Source organism: Vulpes vulpes, chromosome 15 (genome assembly GCF_048418805.1).
Source record: "Vulpes vulpes isolate BD-2025 chromosome 15, VulVul3, whole genome shotgun sequence".
In the NCBI taxonomy this organism is placed as follows: Eukaryota; Metazoa; Chordata; class Mammalia; order Carnivora; family Canidae; genus Vulpes; species Vulpes vulpes.
The window spans coordinates 8386008-8408446 of NC_132794.1; the positions used below are offsets into that span (position 1 = coordinate 8386008).

At 45.7% G+C, this 22439-nt stretch overlaps 1 protein-coding gene across 27 annotated transcripts in view; it reads left to right on the top strand.

Moving 5' to 3' along the window:
- HLCS (holocarboxylase synthetase) overlaps nt 1-22022 on the top strand; it is a 223764-nt gene extending 201742 nt beyond the window's left edge. For all 27 annotated transcript variants that reach the window (XM_072740736.1, XM_072740720.1, XM_072740731.1 and 24 more), the window contains 5 exons: nt 7943-8010; nt 9935-10095; nt 13618-13732; nt 16366-16579; nt 18560-22022. In XM_072740736.1, coding sequence (XP_072596837.1) covers nt 7943-8010; nt 9935-10095; nt 13618-13732; nt 16366-16579; nt 18560-18731 — 730 coding nt within the window. In that variant the 3' untranslated portion in view covers nt 18732-22022. The remainder of the gene's footprint in view (nt 1-7942; nt 8011-9934; nt 10096-13617; nt 13733-16365; nt 16580-18559) is intronic.
- Nucleotides 22023-22439: the final 417 nt, after the last annotated feature.

Below are 22439 nucleotides of genomic sequence, written 5' to 3' on the forward strand. Positions count from 1 at the left end.
GGGGTGCAAGGGATTTTTAGGCAGTGAACTGTTCTACATGGCATTAGAGATTTGTCCAAACCTGTAAAGCTGTGCGGTACAAAGAGAGAACCCTAATATTAAACAATGACCTTTAGTTAATTATAACGTATTGGTTTGACAGTTAAACATACTATGCTAAGATGAGGTATTAGTAATAAGGAAGCAGGGGCAGGGGGGCTGTGGGGGGTGTCTCTGGGAACTCTACGTTCTGCTCAGTTTTCTATAAATCTACAGCTATTCAAAAAATAAAGGCTATTTACAGGTACCTGAGTGGCTCACTCAGTAAAGCCTCCGATTCTTGATCTCAGCCCAGGTCTTGATCTCAGGGTTGTGAGTTCAAGCCCCACTTTGGGCTCCACGCTGGGCATGAAGCCTACTTAAAAAAAAAAAAAAAAAGCCTATTAAGTTTTTAAAAATACTATATTGTGACACCCGAACAGTATATGAAACTTAAATTTGTCTATAAAGTTTTGTTGAAACACAGCCACATTTTCTTATTTACATGTTGTCTGTGGCTGCTATTTGTGCCCAGATAGCAGGGTCAAACAGTTGCAACAGAAACCTAATGGCTCACAAAGATTAAAATATTTAAACTATCTGGCTTTTCACAGAAGAAGTTTGCTGACTCCCAGATGAGGTAACAGTGTTGTAACACAATAGTAGGTTCTCGATTGTTAATCAATTAATGTTAATTAATCGAGAATAGTAGGTTCTCGATTTTGATCATTGTGCTCTGATGACATAAAATAAACTCTTGATTTTTATACACGGACATACAGAAGGATAAAGAGGTGTGATGGCTGCAACTCTCACATAATTCAGGGGGAAAAATTATGGACAGAGATATAACAATCTGTGTGGTAAGAAGTTAACATTTGGGAAATCTGTGTGCCGGGTAAAGGCCTCTAGGGATTCTTCATACTATCCTTGCAGCTTTTTTGTAAGTCTGTTATTATTTCAGAGAAAAAGGTTGAAAACAACAGCAAAATAGCATGGGCCATAGAACCAGCCAGAACTTGATCTGAGTTGCTGACTTGCTGGCTCTGCGGCCTTATAGAAATGGTTTCGCTTGTCCAAGACTGTGTCCTCATCTGATTTGGGAAGCTTAGATGAGATAATGCGTGTGAAGTGCCACTCATGCAAAAAATCGGCGTCAGTTCCGAATGCCCAAGTTAGAAGTGTACCCAGTGCCTGCAGGAAAAGCGTTCCCAGATGTCTGCTCACCATGTGGTCACGATGCGTCAGCGTCCTGTCTTCTGTAATGGCAGCCGTGTCTCCCAGCAGAAGGCCCTCTGTTGGGTAGGTGGCTCATGGTAATGGCTGTGGACACACTCCATGGGGAGCCCCTCCACATCCAGATGCAGAGGATAGACTCTGATCGGCCTGAGCGGGGGTATGGAGGGGTGTGGGAGGGGGTTGAGAAGATCCTGTAATCTGGTGACTCTTAGCAGATGGCCTAGCCCATGGTCTGAGTTCCTGTGTGTGGGAGTACAGCAAAGGCTCCTGTCCAGAGGGTGAGGATCTAGGGTGAGGACCGCTGTTGGACATGGTCACAGACGTAGCTGTGGGTGCCACGATGGTCTCCATTTGCACAAGCCTTGTCCGTCTGCGAATTTTGTAACTGCACGTCTAAGGTAAAAGGAGATGATGCTCGGACGTCCATTATCTATGGTGCAGGGTCAGGGGTAAGAAATAGTGGCTTGTGTTAATCTTGATTGAATAATACAGACCAACATCAATAAATTCTGGGTCTGCTAGACAGGTGCCTCATTCTGAAAGCTGAATCCACAAGACTCCTTCCCTATGAGCAATGAAATGATTTAGCAGTAGTGAGGTGTGATCATGATGTTGGAGATGGGGAACAAGTAGCTGGAAACCTGGGAGTGGTTGGTATGCTAGGAGATATGGAAATGAAACAGCATCTCCAACAGAGGGTCTGACCCACCGGCATCCCTCAACAGACTACAGGTGGGCCCCCCAGTCCCAGGATGCACCCGCACGCCTTGCTGCCTATTAAGTCACCCCTGCATCCCCACGCATCACAGAGCCCTCTGTACTCCCTGTTGCATTTCACGTGTTGTTACAGAAACGACTATGCATTTTTTTCCAAAAAACAGTGCTGTGCATCCTTACATCAAAGACAACTTTTTGTTTAAAAAAATTGATTGCATCGATAGAATCAGACTTTTTAAAACCTCACATATCTTGATATTTTAGCTTTTTCAAAAAATTATTTTAGCTTTTTAATTTAAAAAAAAGAAAGTGCTGTCTGAATATAATGGTTGGTGTTTGCAATGTAATATATTTTTTCAAAAGTTCCTGAAATGAAATTTAGCGCTGTTTCCTTTGAACTATGCAGATGTCAGTGGGGGTTATGCATAGTGGGAATTTATCTTCCAGTGAAGTTTTTAAAAATCAGAAATAGTGACTTATAAATGCCTGACTGCCTGGATCCTCCTCCTCCTGCCTCATTCCTACCCCCTTAATCGGGTTCTTTTTCACATATAGAGAGGAAGCATGGAGGGGGTGCAGAGAATGTATCTTTCTGAACGCTAAGAATAAAGGAGATGTCAGAACTGAAAATATCAGGGGAAGAAGACATCAATGAAAAGGCACAGCTTGTGCATCAAGAACATGAGTTGATGAAGCTCCCCCGCGCCCCAAGGATGCCAGCAGCCACATGCACACCGTCTCCCCAGCCCAGAGGGAGTCTGTGCAGGGACAGTAAGCAGACTCAGCCTGTCACCACTGCACAGGGCACGTGCTCCCCAGAGAAGGAGCGCAAGGGACAGGCACTCCATACGTGCATCGTGTGCATTATAGGCGGATCTGCACAGTGAGCCTGGTAAAAGCCCAGTCGGTCGGCTGCCCTTGTGTTGCAAAACTATCATCTCTCAAAAGGAAGAGCTTGTTCAGCCAGTGAGCTGGCAGTTGCATGCTTACCCTACTTAAAGCAGAGTCGAGTGTAAAGAAATATCTTTTTAAAAATATAGCATTTTTCCTGATTATAAAATGAATGCACTCCAAGTGTAGAAATACTGGAAAATTCAGGAAAGTGTAAGGGAGACAATAATAGCCGCTTGCAGTCTTACCTCCCAAAGACTAAATGGGACAGGTGTAAGGACCTCCAGCTTCTGGGGACAGCAACCACTGTGGATGTATGTCCTGTATTCTATAAATGCACATGAACAGCTTACATAAATGAGACCAGACATGCTGTTTTCAAATGTTTCAAGTTATCAGTGTAATAAGAATGTCCCCTAACTAAGGCTCCTAGGTGGCTCAGTCGGTTAAGCATCTGCCTTCGACTTGGGGCATGATCCCAGGGTCCTGGAATTGAGCCCATGGGGCTCTCTGCTCCACGGCAAGCCTGCTTCTCCATCTTTCCCTGCTTGTGCTTTCTCTCGCTCTCAAATAAATAAATAACATCTTTTAAAAAAAGTCCATAACTATGCATCTACAACATCATTTTAATAGCTCCACAGTAAAGAATTTCCCCAATCATCAGAAACCTATTTTGTAAAATATATCAGTGTATTTGTTTAAAAGGGGAAAAAGTCCAGAAGGATATACACTTTTAATGAAAAGAGGGACTTATTTTCTGCTTTGTACTTTTCCGTAGTTTTTCAAATAATTACATTCCTCAAAATAACCAGAGCTGATATGGTGCTGTATTGCTTAACAGTTTTAAAAATCAGATTTTAAAACATCATTAGAATCATGCTGTGTGTAGGGATTTGGCTTGTGATTAAATCACCTACCTGATGGAGTCCAGTGGACGTTTGCCTGTACCACAGATGGCTACGTGGGTGTTGTTCATGCAGGGACGCTATGATTTTTTTGTATTGTTTCTGATTTTTCACATTATAAGGCTGTGATGAACCACTGTGCCCCTGAATTATTTCATTTCCCTGAATACTCCTTAGGATGCATTCCTTGAAGGATGGTCATAGGGTCAGAAGGTATAAAATTTTTAAGGCTCTGATTGCATATAAACAGACTAGTTTTAAGAATTTCTCTTTGTGAAAAAAAAAAAAAGAAAGAATTTCTCTTCATTAATACTATGAAACAAACTTTTGCTCCTAATATGATAGGTGCTGTAGGTAACACTTATTGTCTTATTTAATTTTAAAGCAGGTCTTTTCATTCTTTTCTTTGAAATATTTATGAAGAATTAATTACCAATATTATATCTAAACATAAGAACTATGCTTTTTTTTTAACCAGAATTTTTCAGAATAATTTTTAAAGGATAACCACTTAAGGAAAAGTTTTAAAATAAAGAAAAAAAATCATCCTAATAAGACCTAATAAATAAAGCCTAAGTAAATTTCAATCCCTCCATTTTCTATGAATTTTTCATAGGTGGAATAAACGTATATGTAGTTTTTATATATGGCTTTTTAAATTTAGTAGAGTGTCACAAGCATTGCTTCCCACAGACTCTTCATCACTCTTGTTTTTAATGACCGTGAATTATCCCTTTGGCTTCACATACCTCAATGTACTCCGCGTTCTCCTATCGAACACTGAATGTTACTCCCACATTTTAACTTTTATAGCACGGTGGTGAGTGTGGACTCTTGCTGTAGGTTTGAATCCCCCAAATGGATTGACTGGGTCTGAATTTAAGTTTCTGTTCATTCAGAATTTTCACACAGGGTCATACCGGCCTGGCTTCTAGCTTAGTCTTAATCCTGGAAGCTTTATTCCAACCACCTGGTGAAATCCAGGATGTTCCCACTGGCAGGGCTCCCCCTAGGTGCTGTGATGTCCACAGGAACCAAAGTGGTCACATTTGCAAAGCGACCCTTTGGGGTCTGGATGTTCCAGAGGAGCAGAGGAGAGTAGCAAACAGAGCACTTTTCGTGCATGCCCCGTCGGCAAACTCGAGGGCCTGCGCTGAGCTGCCATTCATAGAAACCTTTCATTCCACAGCCTTTGCAAACGAGGAAAGAAAATCTACAGCAGTAGGGACCTGATGATTAAGCCCCCCCCCCCTTTTTTTAGATTTTTATTTATTCTTGAGAGACACAGAGAGGCAGAGACACAGGTAGAGGGAGAAACAGGCTCCCTGTGGGGAGCCCGATGCAGGACTCCATCCCAGGACCCCAGGATCACGCCCTGAGCCCAAGGCAGACGCTCAACCGCTGAACCACCCAGTGCTCCCCCAATTTTTTTTCTTTTTCTTTTTTCTGTTTCCTTTTGTGAGAACATCATCAGCTCAGGATGGAAAGGCATTTACGGTGTCTCCTTTCTGCTCGAGCAAACTCCGGCGACTTCATTTTCAGAAATGCAGAATTCGTGAAGTTCATAAATGATTCTTTGTTGACCATGAGCCATGTGGTTTGGTCCCCAGACTTATCTCAGATAGCACAAATAAATCTGGCGGCCCCTCGTTGTCTCAAAGTGAGCATTACCTCCCTCCCTCTCTGTCCCCTCCTTGCAGAAATTTCCTCTTGGCCTTCAGCTGCACAAACTCCCGTCTTCTCATCAATATGCCCTGTTAACTGCTGCCAAACCTCCAACAGTTGAGTGCATATGTTCCCTTAATCATTTCTCTTTGTTCTAGAAGTCTGTGTTTGGTTTCTCTACCTCCCCCACCCCCTCGCCCAATTCCACCATCACCCTCACTGGCTATAGACTCGACCGTCTACTGTCTACATGTTTATTTAAAGAACATCCTAGATCGCCTGCCGTTGAGAGGGCTTTTGCAAGCTGCTCACAAAAGGCCACATCATCCCCCTGCCCACTCCCTTGGAAAAGTTTGTTAGCTGCCACCGCAGCCCTAGGAGCCCAGGTAAGGGGTTGCTGGAACTTTCCAGAGAGCTTGAGGCTCCGAGAAGATAGTGTTCCCTCCCCGTGTGGACAAAGATTCCTTCTCTGTGTTCCTCTGGTCCAACCCAAGAAAAGGACGCTTTATTCTGGGAGCCCCACGGTGTATAGGAACAGTCGGTCTCAATGGGTTATTCATGGTGTCCAAGAGAAATACTTCTGGAACTGTGCTTCATGTAAGATGGAAGTGGGCTTGGCACACAGACGGCGGGGCGGCCTGCTTGCTGGGAATGCCCTGTGCCTGTCGGACCCACTGGCCCCTGCCTGATGTGGCCAGGCTCTTCTTAGCAAGTGAGGGGGGTCCTCTGGGCTCCTTGTCACCAGGGTCTGCATGCACCGGTGCCAAACTCTGCTGGCCAGCGATGTACAGGGAGACACTGTTGCTTCTCTCTGCTCTTAAGTGTGTTTCTTCTCTTACCATTTGTAGAACCCCCACCCCCTCCCCTAAGCCCCAAAAGCAGATAAAGAGCCCCCAGAACATGTGGTCTTGAGGGCCCTTTCTCCTTGACACAGGGGCTGCTGTGGGACCCTGGAAACTGTTACTGGAAGCACCATGCAAATAGCATCTCCAGCACCGGTCCCCCAGAAGCATTTCCAAGAGCCCCAGCAGCTGCACCGACAGTGGGCAAACCTGATTTTTTTGGCTTTCTTTAATAAATCCTACCATGAACCATGCCCGCTCAGAACCTGGTCAGCAGCTTCTGGGAACGCAGTGGAAAGCCTTCCTAACACGGAGTTAAAAAATGTAGAAAGTAGCTGGGAGGAAATTCTCAGTGTGAGGGATTTTTTTTTCCCCTTTTCCTTTTCTGGAAAAAAAAAAAAAAAGGTTAATGTTGACTCATTTGGTGGAGATATAAGGCACTTTTCTACCTATCCCCAAAGGGAAGTTTGCGTTCTTTTAAATGAGAGCGTTTTAAAAGCAGAACTCGAGTCTAAAATGATCCAAGGTTCTCCGGACTTCTCAGAAGGTGTAGATTTATTTACTATAGTTAAAACATAATTAGTTCTCAGGGGATGGTGTATCTTTTAAACGGCTTTACTGCCACCATATTGGCTTTCTGAATAATCAGAAACTTCTGTTATGATTATGTACCAGTGTTTGGACAGAAACGCACCGTAAGTAGAAACAAATGTCAGGAGCTGCCAGTTGTCACCCGGAGAAGGGACGCCACATCGGAAGGAAAGACGGGACTTCTTGATCGGATATTCCAAAGAAATGGAATCGAACAGCGTCTTTTTTTTTTTTTTAAGATTTTTTTTATTTATTAGAGACACACAGGAGAGAGAGAGAGAGAGACAGAGACCGAGACAGAGACACAGGCAGAGGGAGAAGCAGGCTCCATGCAGGGAGCCCGTTGTGGGATTCGATCCCGGGTCTCCCGGATCACGCCCTGGGCTGAAGACGGCGCTAAACTGCTAAGCCACTGGGGCTGCCCTTTTTTTTTTTTTTTTAAGATTTTATTTATTTATTAGAGACACACAGAAAGAGAGAGAGAGAGAGGCAAAAACACAGGCAGAGGGAGGAGCAGGCTCCATGCAGGGAGCCCGTTGTGGGACTCAATCCCAGGTCTCCAGGATCACACCCTGGGCTAAAGGCGGCGCTAAACCACTGAGCCACAAGGCTGCCCTTATTTTTTTTTTTTTTTTTAAGATTTTATTTATTTATTCATGAGAGACAGAGAGCAGCAGAGACACAGGCAGAGGGAGAAACAGACTCCCTGTGGGGAGCCTGACGGGACTTGATCCTGGGTCTCCAGGATCACACTCCAGGCCGAAGGCAGGCGCTCAACCGCTGAGCCACCCAGGGATCCATCCCCTCTAACAGCATCTTAAATGAGCTAACAGCCCAGGCAGGGACCCCTGCTTCCCCCTACCCCGGTCTTTCTTGATTCAATGGTGTTTTCTCCTTTGTTATCACTCCAGAGGCTGGGAATGGGGTCAGTATCCGCCCCCACCCCTGGAGGATAGCCCTTTGTCACTCGCGCACACCCGCAAGTGAGCACAAACAGGTCCTCCTTTCGTCTGGGCTGCAGGCTCTGCTGTCATGTCCCGGTTCTGGCTGACCAGTCTTTCCCACCATTTGCAGGTTGATGTTTGAGATCCCGCAGGAAATGGGGTTAATTGCCATCGCAGTCCGCCAAACCCAGGGCAAAGGTCAGTCATCTTTTGTTATCGTTGCTGTTGTTGTGTTTTCTAGATTCTGTGACTCTTGTGGCCCAATTGGCCACTGATGGTGTGTACTGATCACGGAGAAGACTCGGGTTAGAAGCGCTTGCTTTCACACCCCCTAAAACGGAGGAAGAGGGAGGGAGATTGATCAGAAGGCAGAATCTTGGTAGGACTCAAATGGAGATGGTTATTAATCACTGGACATTCGCTGGGAATAGTTTTTTTTTTTTTTAACTTAAGATTTTATTTTATTTTTTAAATAATAAATTTATTTTTTATTGGTGTTCAATTTGCCAACATACAGAATAACACCCGGTGCTCATTCATGAGAGACACAGGCAGAGGGAGAACAGGCTCTCTGCGGAGAGCCCAATGTGGGGCTCGATCCCAGGACCCCAGGATCACACCCTGAGCTGAAGGCAGACGCTCAACCACTGAGCCACCGAGGTGCCCCCTCGCTGGGGATGGTGTTAACATTCTGTCACCTACATCTTGTAAATTCTTTCTGACACATTCTAAGCATTGCAGTGTGTGAATCATTACTGTGTTATAGAGACATTTATTTGCCCGAAGGTTCTTTGGGAGGTGCCCTCTGTGCCCCTGTTCAGTGCCACGTGGAGAGGCCTCTCATCTGCCAGCCCCCACCCCAGCTGCCCTGGAATTTCCAGGCAGCGGGCACTTGACCAGCGGTCAGTGTCCACTCATAAAGTGACCACCGAGAAGCCAGGGGCTGCTCAGAGCTTCCGCCACCTGCTGACCCTTGGAATCGAGAGCCTGCGTCCTCCCGGAATCCACCTGGGGTCCAAATGCAAGCAGACTCCATGCTCAGTGGTCCTGCAGGAGGCACTTGGCCCTCGCCCCTGCCAGTGCCAGGCCACCCCAAATATGCTTTTCACTCTCAGAGGCTCTACGCCTTGCTCAGAAGGAGCAATGAAATAAGAAATGCACTGTTTTCCACTTCTTCCCTTTGAACATGTCTTTTGAACCTAACTCAAAGAGAAAATTCGTTTTATCCAAAGCTGAAGGGCTCAATATGGTGGTTTAAAAAAAAAAAAAAAAAGGGACATAGAAGAACTTTGATTATATCTCTCATTTCCCAACTTCTGTTTTAGGAAAAGTAGCTCAGAGAGATAATATCAGGGATTACTTTTTAAAGTCAGCTTCCTTTTTTTTTTTCACCCCTTGTAACAGTGAGATATAATTCACATACTGGATGTCACATTTCCATATTTAAAGTGTACAATTCGGGATCCCTGGGTGGCGCAGCGGTTTGGTGCCTGCCTTTGGCCCAGGGCGCGATCCTGGAGACCTGGGATCGAGTCCCACATCGGGCTCCCGGTGCATGGAGCCTGCTCCTCCCTCTGCCTGTGTCTCTGCCTCTCTCTCTCTCTCTGTATGACTATCATAAATAAATTTAAAAAAATTTAAAAAATTTAAAAAAAAAATAAAGTGTACAATTCTGGGGTTTTTAATATATTCACAGGGCTGTGGGACCATCACCCCAGTACAGGTCACTTCTAGAATGTGGCTTCCAGGACCTCTCCTGGACCAGGACAGACCCAGCCTGGTTTCCTCACTGTCTCCGTTTTTGCCTGTACTACCAGATGGTGACAATTAAGCTGACAGTCATGTTCAGACACGTTAGACTTTGAATCAGCAAAGCATAAATGATAGGCTCACTGAGGCAGGACAGTCCGCTACTTACCAGAAATTTGTTCAGCAACACAGCATCGGATTTTACAAAGCTTCTCTGTTCTTGAGTTAACCCCAGAATCTCCAAGCATCTTCAACAGTGTGGGTTGACTCCACGTGTGGCTCTGAGTCCTGGGCACATTCTCTGGCGTCATGTGCGTCCGACTCTGGTCACGGGATGAGGTGGCCACTTTCCTGATGGGGGCCTGTGTTCCAGGGCGGGGAGCGAATGCTTGGCTGAGCCCCATGGGATGTGCGCTGTCCACCCTGCTCATCTCCATCCCACTGAGATCCCAGCTGGGACAGAGGATCCCGTTCATCCAGCATCTGATGTCCCTGGCCGTCGTGGAGGCAGTAAGGTCGATTCCTGAGTATCAGGTATGTGCGGTTTCCTCATCTTACATCCCCACCCCTGCATGCACGTCTCAGATGGGGCTGGTGTGTGGCTCTGCCCGAATGACCGCTGCATGTAGAGTTGTCACCTGCCCTTTGCAAAGCTGGCACCTTCTGGACTTTTAAAAGCACTGTCAGCTTTTAGAGTGGCCTTGGGCTTGCCTGGGATGGGTTTATTTCCCAGAATTCCCTTTCTGTGCTGTTGTTAGATTGCTCAAGCATCTTAGAGCAAGCCTCTTTTTTTGTCTTCCTTGTTTTTCTCCCCCTCCCCTTTAATTGGAGCACATTGGGCTGGATAGGCCAGTTGGGGTTTCTGGTGAAAACGCTTGTTTTATGCCTAAACAACCTTCTCAGCCCTGTCTTCATTTAGCATGGTCAGTGCCCAGCAGGACCAGCCTCACCTGTGGCTGCCCGGGTGAAATGTACAGGTTCACGTGAGGTGTCTGCTTCCCGCTGTAGGGACACAGGTGCCTGCTTCGTCGTTACCATTGGAGGCTTCAGTGTCAGTTAGTAGTAAGAAGACAAAGGAAGAGGGCGATGGATGTAGTTTTCCTGGACGAATTTCTTTTTTTTTTTTTTAAGATTTTATTTTTTTATTCATGAGAGATCCAGAGAGAGAGGCAGAGACACAGGCAGAGGGAGAAGCAGGCAGGGAGCCCGATGCGGGACTCAATCTGGGGACCCCGGAATCACGCCCTGAACCGAAGCCAGATGCTCAACCGCTGAGCCACCCAGGCGTCCCTTCCTAGAAGAATTTCACGTGGATATAAAGAGGGGGTTCCTCCCCCAGCCTCCCTCCCACCTACAGTTCTTGGTCAAGCTGCACACAATTATTGTATTAATTCCTGAAGTAAGAGGCTAAGATCATGACTTTCAAAGGGGCCTGCTTGGCATTTGACAGGGAAGCAGTCCTCCCCTCCCCTGTGGTCGTGTCCTCATGGTCACTGCACGTAGGACTGGGGGTATGTGTTTCTCCAATCCCGTCAAGTCCCCGGCACACATGCTGAAATACTACTTTTATCACCAGGCTTTTCAGCATCCTTGCTCTTTGTGTCTGCAGGGCTGGGGCTCATCAGACTGTCACACACCTTCACAGGGCGGCCTGCAGCCCCTGAGCTAGGCACTTTGCCTCACAGAAGGCAGTTGAGAAAATAAACTTCTGTCGTTGGGGGAAATATTTTTAACCCTAGCAGCGGGTTCATTAGTCTTAGGAAAATAATTAAAAATTTACATCAAGTGCCCTCCTTAATGCCCATCACCCAGTTAGTTACCCCATCCTCCCACCCACCTCCCCTCCAGCAACCCTCAAGCGCTGGGTGTCGTATGCCACTGATGAATCACTAAATTCTGCTCCTGAAACTAATAATAGACCATATGTTAACTAAATTGAATTTAAATTAAAAAAATTTTTAAAAGAACAATGCTAAGAAAAACATGCAAAAAAATAATATTAATCATTTCGTGCAGAGTATTCTGAAGCATTATTATCTTCTTTTAAAAAATAAGGAAACAAACTGAGGGTTGCAGGAGGGAACGTGGGGTGGGGACATGCAGGAGGGAAGGTGGGGTGATGGGCACTAAGGAGGGGACGTGATGTGACAAGCACTGGGTGTTTATGCAACTGATAAATCACTAAATTCTACCTCTGAAACTAATACTACACTAAATGTTAATTAATTGAATTTAAATTTCAAAAAAATTTAAAAAATAGTAGGAAACAAGAAAAAATAAAATAATAAAATTTAAAATTTCAATTAGTTTAGCTTTTTCTTGGCTTTGATTTTGACCTTGTAGCCTCCTTGCTTGTTAAACTGAGAGAAAGCCCTGGGTTTGACTCCCAGCTCTGCTGCTTTCCAGTGTAACCTCAGGCAAGCCAAGCAGGCTCTCTCAGCTTCAGTTTCTTCCTCATTAAGCAGAGGTGAAGCGAGTACCCCCCGGATGGGGGCTTGGTATGAGCAACAGACAGACTAGTGCCGAGATGGGCTCCGTGCCCGGCTGGCCCTCTGTGAAGGACAAGCCAGCCCTGGGGGACCGGAGGCCATTAGCTCCACAGCAACCTTTTGGTTTTATTTTGCCAAGTGTCTTTCTTTTCCAGCCCCATATATCCAGATTTTCATCCTCTACCCACCCATGGTACGGCCTGGCAGTCCTGTCACCCATTGGGTCTCACTCAGTCTCTGTGTCCTTGCTGGAGTCACAGCAGGAGGTGGGGGTCTGGGTGGGCCAGCTCGAGGCAGTGTCCACCCCTGGACCATTCTACTGTGATGTGATGGGGGGAGGGCACAGGCAGGATTGGTTGCCCAGGGTTGCTCCAGGATGGAGAGGCAGTGAGCCACAGAACAAATCTGTTTCTGTTACCTGCTGACTGTTGGCAGTTCTTTGGGGCCTTCAGATATAATTCAGCGGAACCGTGTTCCTTCTCTGTATCTCTCTAGGATTCTACTTTAGACATTTCTTTTTTAAAAAAATAGAAAAGATTTTATTTATTTATTCATGAGAGACACAGAGAGAGAAGCAGAGACACAGGCAGAGGGAGAAGCAGGCTCCCTGAAGGGAGCCTGATGCAGAACTCGATCCCAGGACCTCAGGATCATGCCCTGAGCCGAAGGCAGATGCTCAATCACCGAGCCACCCAGGCGTCCCAACTTGAGACATTTCTACACACCTTTTGTGACATTGGTTAATTTAGGGCATCTTTCTCTCTCCAGCACGAGCTCCCTGAGGGTATACCTGTCTCCCTGCCCCCGGCACCTAACACACGATAGGCACTCAGTGGTGGTGGCTGTTGATACAGGCACACCTTGGAGGTGTTGCAAGTTTGGTTCTAAATCCCCACGAGAATGTGAGTCAGAGGAGTTTTTGGTTTCCTGGTACATGTAAAAGTTCACACTATGCTGTGGTACTATTAGGTGTGCAATGATTAAAATGGTGAATTAAAAAAAAGTACACACCTTAATTAAAAGCGCTGGGTGTTGTATGCCACTGATGAATCACTGGGTGATGCTAACCATCATCTGAGCTTTCAGCGAGTTCTAATCACTGGACACTGATCACCCTAACAAATAGTGAAAAAGTTTGAAATGTAAGAATTGCTAAAATGTGACACAGAGGCATAAAGTGAGCAAATGTTCGTGGACGAATGGCCCCAGTAGACTTGCTCGACTCAGGGTGGCCACAAACCTTCAATTTTTAAGAAACACGGTGTCGGTGAAACACAGTAAAACGACCTATGCCTGTCATGGGATAATGAACAATGCAGGGATGTGGAGAGAGTGCTGGGATTTGCGCCAGATGTGTTCTGTAGGTCTCTCTCCTGGCCCCAGAGTGGTCCTTTACCACTGGATTGTCCCAAAGAAGTGATTAGCTGTCAGAGCAAGAAGAGAGGATGAGATCTCAACGTTCCGGTAGATCCGAGACTTTCCCGTTCATCTTCCTTGTAGCTGGATGAGCTCTCCTGGTCCCTCCGTGTCCTGTGATTGCTTGATTCATGTGCAGATTTTCCTTTAGGATATCAGCTTACGAGTGAAGTGGCCCAACGATATTTATTACAGTGACCTCATGAAGCTTGGTGGAGTTCTGGTTAACTCGACGCTTTTGGGAGAAACATTTTATATACTTATTGGTAAGTTTTTAAAGTTTCCACATTTTTTGATTCATAAAAGCAAAAATAAAGATGGTTTATACATGGCCACGTTGAGGAGAGTGGATTATCATATGGGATTACTTTTTCTTTGAGTCTTGGGTTGCAGAGCACAATATGTATGCAAAACAGGCCAGATTGGTTGAAAGCCCTTCCAGGGGTTTAGCGTTCCTGTCTATGGCCATGGAAACCACCAAATTGGTATCACATCAAACAGGTTTTTTTTTTTTTTTTTATTACACCTCTCCACACGCCTGCTTCTTGTTGAATTAGAAATGGTGAAAATAAACATTTAATATGCCATTTTGTAAGAAGAAAAGAAAATGAATTGCAAGGATGGGTCTCCTGGTCTCCTGGGGGTCTTGCATTCTTAATTGGACTTTCCCAGACCATGAAAAAGTTGAATTCTTTTTGACCTGCAGAAGCAGCTCCAGGCTGGTCAAGGTGGGATATAGAATCCCATTTCCGCTCAGCACATCCACATCAGGCCAGGAGATGGATTCAGAATCGGTTTCAGAAGCTGTTAGGCTCCTGCTCATCCAAGCATCAGCTTCTCCCTAATGCCCAGGAGAACTTAATGTTCAGAAATTAATTAGTAATGGGCAGCAAACACATGATGGTGTGTTGGAAGCACCGGCCAAAAAAGTGCAAAGCTTATGTTTCCAAGCTCTGCTACCAACTGGGAATATTATTCTGAGCAAAGTGCTTCAGATCCTCCAAGCTTTGCATCCCGTGTTTAAATGTGTTCGTTCGGCTAGATTGCAGATATTCCAAAGTAGGGCCCAGAGAGATCAAGGAGGTCCAGGGACGGCTTCAGGGAACCAAGGAATTCATGGCTTTTATTAAATTCTTAAGGCCATGGGAGATGATGAGGGGAGAAGAGGTGTCTTTGGGGAAAGATTTAGGATCCCCAACAGAGGTGCCCTCTGGTCCTGGGAAAGACATAGCCTTGGGGCACCTGGGTGGCTCAGTGGTTGAGCGTCTGTCTTTGGCTCAGGGCGTGATCCTGGAGTCCCAGGATCGAGTTCCGAATCAGGCTCCCTGCATGGAGCCTGCTTCTCCCTCTGCCTATGTCTCTGCCTCTCTCTCTCTCTCTGGGTGTCTCATGAATAAATAAATAAAATCTTTAAAAAAAATGTCTTTAACATAGCCTAAGTTGGCAGTACTCAGCGTTGCTGTTTTCCCCAGGACTTTGAATTTTCTGAGCATAAGGGAGATTTTTCAGCACTATATACACTTAATTTAATGCTTTACCTTCCATACTGTGGGTGCAGCTGAATGAATGAACAAGTGAACAACTGCTGATTCTTCCCTGTTACTATAGTTACTTGTTTTTTTTTCCAGGTGTAATTTACATTGCTTTGTATTTTAATAGCCAGTATATTTGAAAAAAAAAAAAATCTGAGGCCATTCAATCCTTCCCTTCACACTGAAAATGGCTCAGAACATTTACCAAAGAATACTGTTATTATAAATATCATCATTCTCTCTGAGGCGAGTATTTGGGGATTTTTTTTCTCAGAGGCCCTGAAAACAAGTCTCACTGCTGGCAGTATTTCATTTCTCATGGAAGCCCTCTTTGAGGTTGATTCAGGGCCCTGTTGAAAACTGAGGTTTGGCTTCCTGAAGACTCCGACTCTCCCGGAGAGGAGGCGGTATTAAGTAACAGCAGAGACCAGCCTGTTCAAACCCCTCTGCTGGTAACTCCCTCTCCTGAAGCCCCGGGTCGGGAGCCTGCAAGGGAGCCATGGAACACGGGTTGGCCCCTTGCCAGTGGCGTAACCGTAGCACCAGAGACTTCCAAGGATAAAGTATTAAAAGATGTGTCCGAGGGTTGTGCCATGACCAAGGTTTGAAATCCCTGAATCCAGAGTTTACTCCTTAAGACTTAAATAAAATTCTTTATTTTCAGGCATGTGTTTTGTTACTCAAGTCGGAAAAGGAACAAGAGATTTTACTTTCTATTGGGCTCAGTGCAGAGCTACAGTTCTTGGCTAGATCACATGAGGTATTGTTTCGGAGGTCACTCCAAGGAGCTTTGCCCCATTCATGGCTTCTGTTTAATTGAGTCGAATCTAGCTGGTTTATTTACCCAACCTATTGGCAGCAAGGTTGGGGGGTTCATAGCTTGAATGAGGATAATAAGGGAGTGATGAAAAGGAAGATGGCCCCAAACAGATAAGTCTTGTCTTTTCTTTTCTTTTCTTTCTTTTTTTTCTTTTCTTTTTTTAATTTTCTTTCTTTCTTTCTTTCTTTCTTTCTTTCTTTCTTTCTTTCTTTCTTTTTTTTTTTTAGATTTATTTATTTGAGATGGGCAGTGGCAGAGGGGGAGAGAGAGAATCTTAAGCAGACTCTGTGTGGACTGTGCAGCCCCACATAGGGCTTGATCTCACCATCTGAGCTGAAACCAAGAGACGGAAGCTAAACCCCCTGCACCACCCAGGTGCCCCGATAAGTCCTTTTCAAGTGGCCAGAGATGATAAACTTGGAATAGGAGAAAGGAAGCAGGCAATCGGTGAACAAGGCTGTGACCTCTTCCAGGGGGCTAGGAAGAATGTGTGATGTTCTCAAGAGGTTGAGATGCTCATGTTTTTCAACTGTTTGGTTTTGTGCAGGCTGCGGATTTAACGTGAGTAACAGTAACCCTACCATATGCATCAATGATCTCGTCACGGAATACAATAAGCAACACAAGGCAGAGCTGAAGCCCTTAAGAGCCGACGAGCTCATCGCCAGAACTGTGACTGTGCTGGAGAAGCTCATCGACACGTTTCAGGACAAAGGGCCCAATGGTGTTCTTCCCCTTTATTATAAGTATTGGGTACACAGGTCAGTGCTGATCCATCTTCATTCTTTTAAAATGTCTTTTAAAATGTTCAGTATCTTAAAATAAGAAAGTAAGTACAAGTCTAGAAAAAAAGTTTTTAGATTTATTTATTTTAGAGAGGGAATGTGTGTGTTTGTGGGCTGGGGGAAGCACAGAGGGAGAGGGAGACTCAAGCAGACTCCGGCAGAGCACAAAGCCCCATGCAGGGCCCCATCCAACACCCCTCAGATCACAATTGGAGCGGAAACCAAGAGTCAGATGCTCAACCCGACTGTGCACCCCTCAGGGGCCCCTAGATAATTACTTTTTACCTTTCTGATGGAGAAAACCGGTGTCCACCACGTTGAGCAAGTTACCATCAGCAATACCAGGACGAACGGGCATCCCGTGCCTGCTGGTGGGATGCCGAGGGAAGGACACAACATCACCTGAGAGCTTTCCAGCATGTTTAAGCTGAACCTAATGTGAGGAAACAAAATTTTAAGTTGGAGAACATTCTAGGTAACAACAGTTTTCCAAGTGAGATCTCCGGGAGCCAGTTGCACCCTCACCTGGGAACTGGTTAGAAATGCACATTCTCAGGTTCCACCCTGGGCCTCCTAAATCAGAAACTCTGAGGCTGGCTGAGCATTGTATTGTAACATGCTCTGGGGGGCATTCCCTCCACCCCCGGCCAGCCTGCCTGCCCACCACCACATGCACCCAAAGCTTGAGAAGCCCTGGTGTATCCCAGCAGGCCTCTACACTTCAGAAATGTTGAGGTCTTCAAACACACACACACACACACACACACACACACACACAAAATAAAATAAAAAGAAGGTGGGAGATTTGTTTGAGATTAAAGAGGCATGACAAAAAAAAAAAAAAAAGAGGCATGACAACCAAATGCAAAATGTGATTCATAATTAGATCCTGGATGGGAGGAAAGAGCCACAAAAGATAATAATGGGACAATGGGGAAATTTAAACATGAACTATATACTAGATGTTATTATGTGGAGGTTAGATTTCTTGAGGGTGATAATGGTATTCTGGTTTTGTGGGAGATTGTTCTTAGGAGGTACATGCTGAAGTATTTAAGTATAAAGTGTCATGATGCCTGCAACTTATTTTTAAATGTCAGCAAAAAAGCATGTGTGTGTGTGCATGAAGAGAGAAAGCAAATATGGAAAATGTTATCAGTTGGTGTGAATATAAGTGAAGGGGGAATTCTGGGGATCGTTGGACTATTTTCTCGACTTTTCTGTAGGTTTAAAATTATTCCAAATAAAAATGAGTGGCATGGGGTGGGGTGGGGGGGTGGAACCTATATTTTAAAAACTACTTAGGGATGCCTGGGTGGCTCAGTGGTTGAGCATCTGCCTTCCACTCAGGAGGTGATCCCAGGGTCCTGGGATCGAGTCCCACATCAGGCTTCCCACAGGGAGCCTGCTTCTCCCTCTGCCTATGTCTCTGCCCCTCTTTCTGTGTCTCTCATGAGTAAATAAATAAAATCTTTTAAAATAATAATAATTATTATTATCATCTAACAAGGATGTAACCCAACAGGTACATTTGGAAAATATTAAAAGCAGCAGCATTAGAGTGAGTTTAACTTGAAGTTGATGGTACTCAGCTTCGTTCTAGAAAATCAACTTTTCAACCTAGCTGCTTCTTCCCCAGCCTCAGCCAAAAAAAAAAAAAATCGCACAGTGGTTCTTAAAAGTGCTGGAGGGTGAGGAAGTGGTGCAAATCATCATCCAGATGATCGGAGTTGGGAGAAAGTCCACACTCCCTCTTGGAATTTCCATCACCCTGATTATTCTAGTAGTTATCAAGACAGTTCTCGGAGGACCAGCGGAAGCCAGAGAATTTTATCTCGCCTACCCCATCCTGGGCCCCCTCCCCCAGTCCTTCTGCCAGATGGGTAAGGATTTAGCTACCTGTCTCTAGACACCGCATTACCTTTCTCACTGACCCTCTGCTGTTTTCATGTCCAGTGGCCAGCGGGTCCGCCTGGGAGGCGTCGAGGGGCCGGAAGTGTGGATAGTTGGCCTGGATGACTCTGGCTTCCTTCAGGTCCAGCAGGAGAATGGCGACGTGGTGACTGTGCATCCCGATGGCAACTCCTTCGACATGCTGAGAAACCTGATCATCCCCAAGCAGCAGTAGCAGGGCCTGAGGCCCACCTCCCTGGGGTCTACCTGCCTGGGGCCCACCTGCCTGGGGCCCACTCATCTGGGGCCTGCCTGCCTGGGAACCCACTTGCGTGGGGCCCATCTGCCTGCGGCCCACCCGCCTGGGACCCACCTGCCTGGGACCCACCTGCCTGGGGCTCACTTGCCTGGGGCCCGCTGTCCTGGCCACGGGGCAGCAGGAAGGCGGGCAAGCCACCGCAGCAAGCATTCCAGTTCAATTCCTGCTGCTTTTTCCTAGCCTCAGGACCTGGAAAACTGATTTAGGGTTGTAGGCGAATGTTCCCTCCCTCCAATTAATCTGCTTAATTCCCTAATTTGGTTCTATTACCATTTTACTTGGTGTTTGCAGATGTCCCGGGGTGCAGGGATGACCAGCGGAAGACTTAGTTCAGGTGAAGCACGACACCAGGTGTGAAATCCTTCTCCCTTCTTGGGCTCGGATGTGTGTTTATTGCCCCCCCTAGCCCCCCAAAGACAGTTTTTATTTGGAAAACAGCAAGGGTATGATTCAGATGTTTCCCCAGTAGCGGAGACCTTCACTCCCAGACTATTAAAAAACAAATCCAAAAAAGCTTCCAGGCCCGGGCCAGCGATGAAGTAGAGGTTTGGTAACACTGTTTATGAGCGTCCAGGGAGGCGTTTTCCGAGAGGAACATACGTTGGCACTTGGTCGTTGTTTTATTTTTTTTGTTAATGAGAAAAGGGATGGAAGATTTCTGAGCTTTACTCTGGGCCCGGTGGTTTGTGGTCCAATAACCGCGCCTCAGTGGCTGCAGAGACGGGTGTCACTGGTGTGGGTGCAGTGACCCTTGGAAAGGAAATCGGTTACTTACGTCGGCCGTAATTTACGAGCTCCCTTTCCTTAAGTTTGAATTTACTGCATGTTCTGAAGTGATGGGATCAAGTTCAAGATCCTTCACGTGTGGATTAGGCCTCGTGTGGGTGTGTGGGGTAGACGATCGGACCCTAACAGCCAGAGACGAAGACTCACTCATGCCCCACCCCAGGGAGGATTGGGAGCTCTTAAGCTAGTTGTAGGCTCACTTTGAAATCTGGAGCATTCCTGAATAGACCATGTGGCGCACAGAATGCAGAAATACATGGCATTTTGTTTGTAAGTCATAATTGTTGGCTCCGCTTTTCCTAAATTGCCAAGAAACAAAATGCAACCGATACTGAACACCGTCATTGAAGAGGGGGGGATGTGTGTGTGTGTGTGTGTGTGTGCATGCGCGTGTGTGAGAAGCTTTAGAAGAAGATGTTCAAGATCTGATGCCCTAAAAGTCTCCACCGAAGAACAAAAGAAAGGAAACCTTTTGATATGCATTTGCGATTTCCAGATGTACCCCATGCTTTTTCCATGTCACTCGTATCTCTGTTGAACTTGTGAATCACACACATTACTTTTCAGTCCTTAAAAGGCCAATTTTTGTCCACTTTTCTCTCTTCCTGCCAGTCGCAACTGAAAGTAGTGGAAAGAAAACTTGATGGGGCTCTCAGCTTTGAACAGGATCCTCCTCCTTATACACTAGCACCATCTTTATCCAGCTTTACCCAGTCAGGCTCATTCCAGAAACTTGGGGCTTTCAGTGTAAAAATCTGCCTACCTTCAGCCAGGCACAAGCAGCGCCATAGGAAGGGGGGAAAATAGCGTGTTTAGTTAAGTACACCAACCCAGTGTGTGCTTTTTGGAAATGTCACTTTAAAAGAACCGGAGAAGTAATTTTTGCAAATAAGGCTTCAATTAGAATGGTTTTTCTCAAAAAAAAAAAAAAAAACAAAAAAAAAAACACCAAAACAAAACCAAAAACAAAACTTGTTCTCTCCTAAGTGTCCAAGTCTTCTTTTGGAATTAGTGACAAGTTTAAACAAAAGTCCAGGGCACCCCCAGAAATCACCAAATGGACTCACCCTTGAGAGGGCATCTGCAAAATATCATCAAGAGGAAAGATCTCTGGGCTAATGTTGCAAGTCTCATTTCTCAAACTTTGTAATATAAGGCAAGTCATCTCTCAGAGCTGCCATTGTTACTGTTTGAATTTCTTTGGGGGGTTCTTTAATGAAAAACATGCTATGTGTTGTTTTAAGCTGAAGTCCTATTCTAGACAGTTCTGCTTTGGGGGGAAAATGTTATCATTTAATTTCCTTTCTGTAAATTAAAACTAATGATGTGTGGCCACGTCAGCGCAGATGGAGATGTTCTGGGCGCACCGCTTTCCCTGTGCCTTCGAGACTTGTGCCGCCACCCGGTTGTCTTGAGGGAGACAAAAGAGACTTGAAGCAGATGCTACGTTTCCCGCAAACCTGATTGTTGCCTCATATGAACCAAAGACTTTTGAAATTCTGCTTCATAGAGACCCGCTGAATAAAAGCATCTCACCCAGAGCTATTAGCGTTAGGGAACTTATCTGCTTGCTACACTACACTCACGCATTGGGGGCGTTGGTGCACCTGGCAATCTCTGATCTCAAGGAGCTTTAAAGTCTTAACAGGGACTTTGCATTTTCTTCCTAATCTTAAAAACGTGGCAACTGAGCTCAGGATTGGCATGCGCTTTCAGGGCATCTGGTTTGCCTGCGAGGTTAGAGGCTGTGCACCATCGAGCAGCTACCCGGGTATGTTAAAAGGCGAGACCTTGTCCCTTCCAGGCCGGCGGCCGATTTCAGGGGAAGCCGTGGGGAAGCAACCCCTGAAAGGAAGTTTCAGGAAGGAAGTTTTCTCCAGTACGCATTTTATTTTCCAGAAGGCCTTCCCGTGGCCCCTGCCGAAGCAGCACCTGGGGACACTGGGTGTCCAGCCCGGGTTCACAGGGTGCGGGCACAGTCGAAGGATTCGTGTCTGGGCCAAGGCAGTGGGTGGGGTTCGCTGCTGCAGACTTTGCCCTACGTGGGAACCAGTGGGTGCACAGGCCCAGGCGGGGAGAGCATGCAGCCTCCAGTCCCCGGGCCCCCTTCCACGTACAGCCCCGGGGGTGGCCTACACAGTTGCCCCGGCCCTGGAGCCTGGGAACCCGGAGAGAAGCCAGCCTCGTCCAGCAGTTTCAGGATTGCAGCGGGGAGACATTTTCCAGCTTGCTTTCTGGAAGATCTGTTCGCTCTTCACAGGCAGAACACCTGGGTTATTACTATGCACATCAGAAATTTGCAAAAAAGTGTGAACCTTCGCGTTTTTACCTTTTCCAAGAACCGTCTCAGAAAAGTCATTACTTTAAACCGATGCCTATAAAAAAGCAACTCTACCAAAATAAACTTTAAGGTTTTCTGTACCGTTTGGGCTCATTGTTATTTTTGCCACAAGTTTCGTTTTTAAAAAGAGGCAACTACTCTTGGTTACAGTATTTTTATTCATAGTTAAACATTTTTACAAAATAAATAGTTTTACATAGTAAGGAAGGTGTATGTATTTCTAAGTATTGATAATTCAGGGGGCTTTTGTTGTTTTTGATTTATTTTTGACAAATGGATTATGTGTCGTACAAAAGAGAAATCTTACTACTCCAAAGAAGGAAAGTGAGCAAAACCCAAGGTCAAAAAAACCCCTTTTAACTGAGGTGAGAAATAAATGTAATAAAACGGTTTGATATAAAGTTTTTCATTGAGAAATAAATTTCATGTAACAGCATATTTACTATAAGAACAGGCTTTGTTGTAGAATTGTTCTTATTCTTTTGTAAGAACTGCTT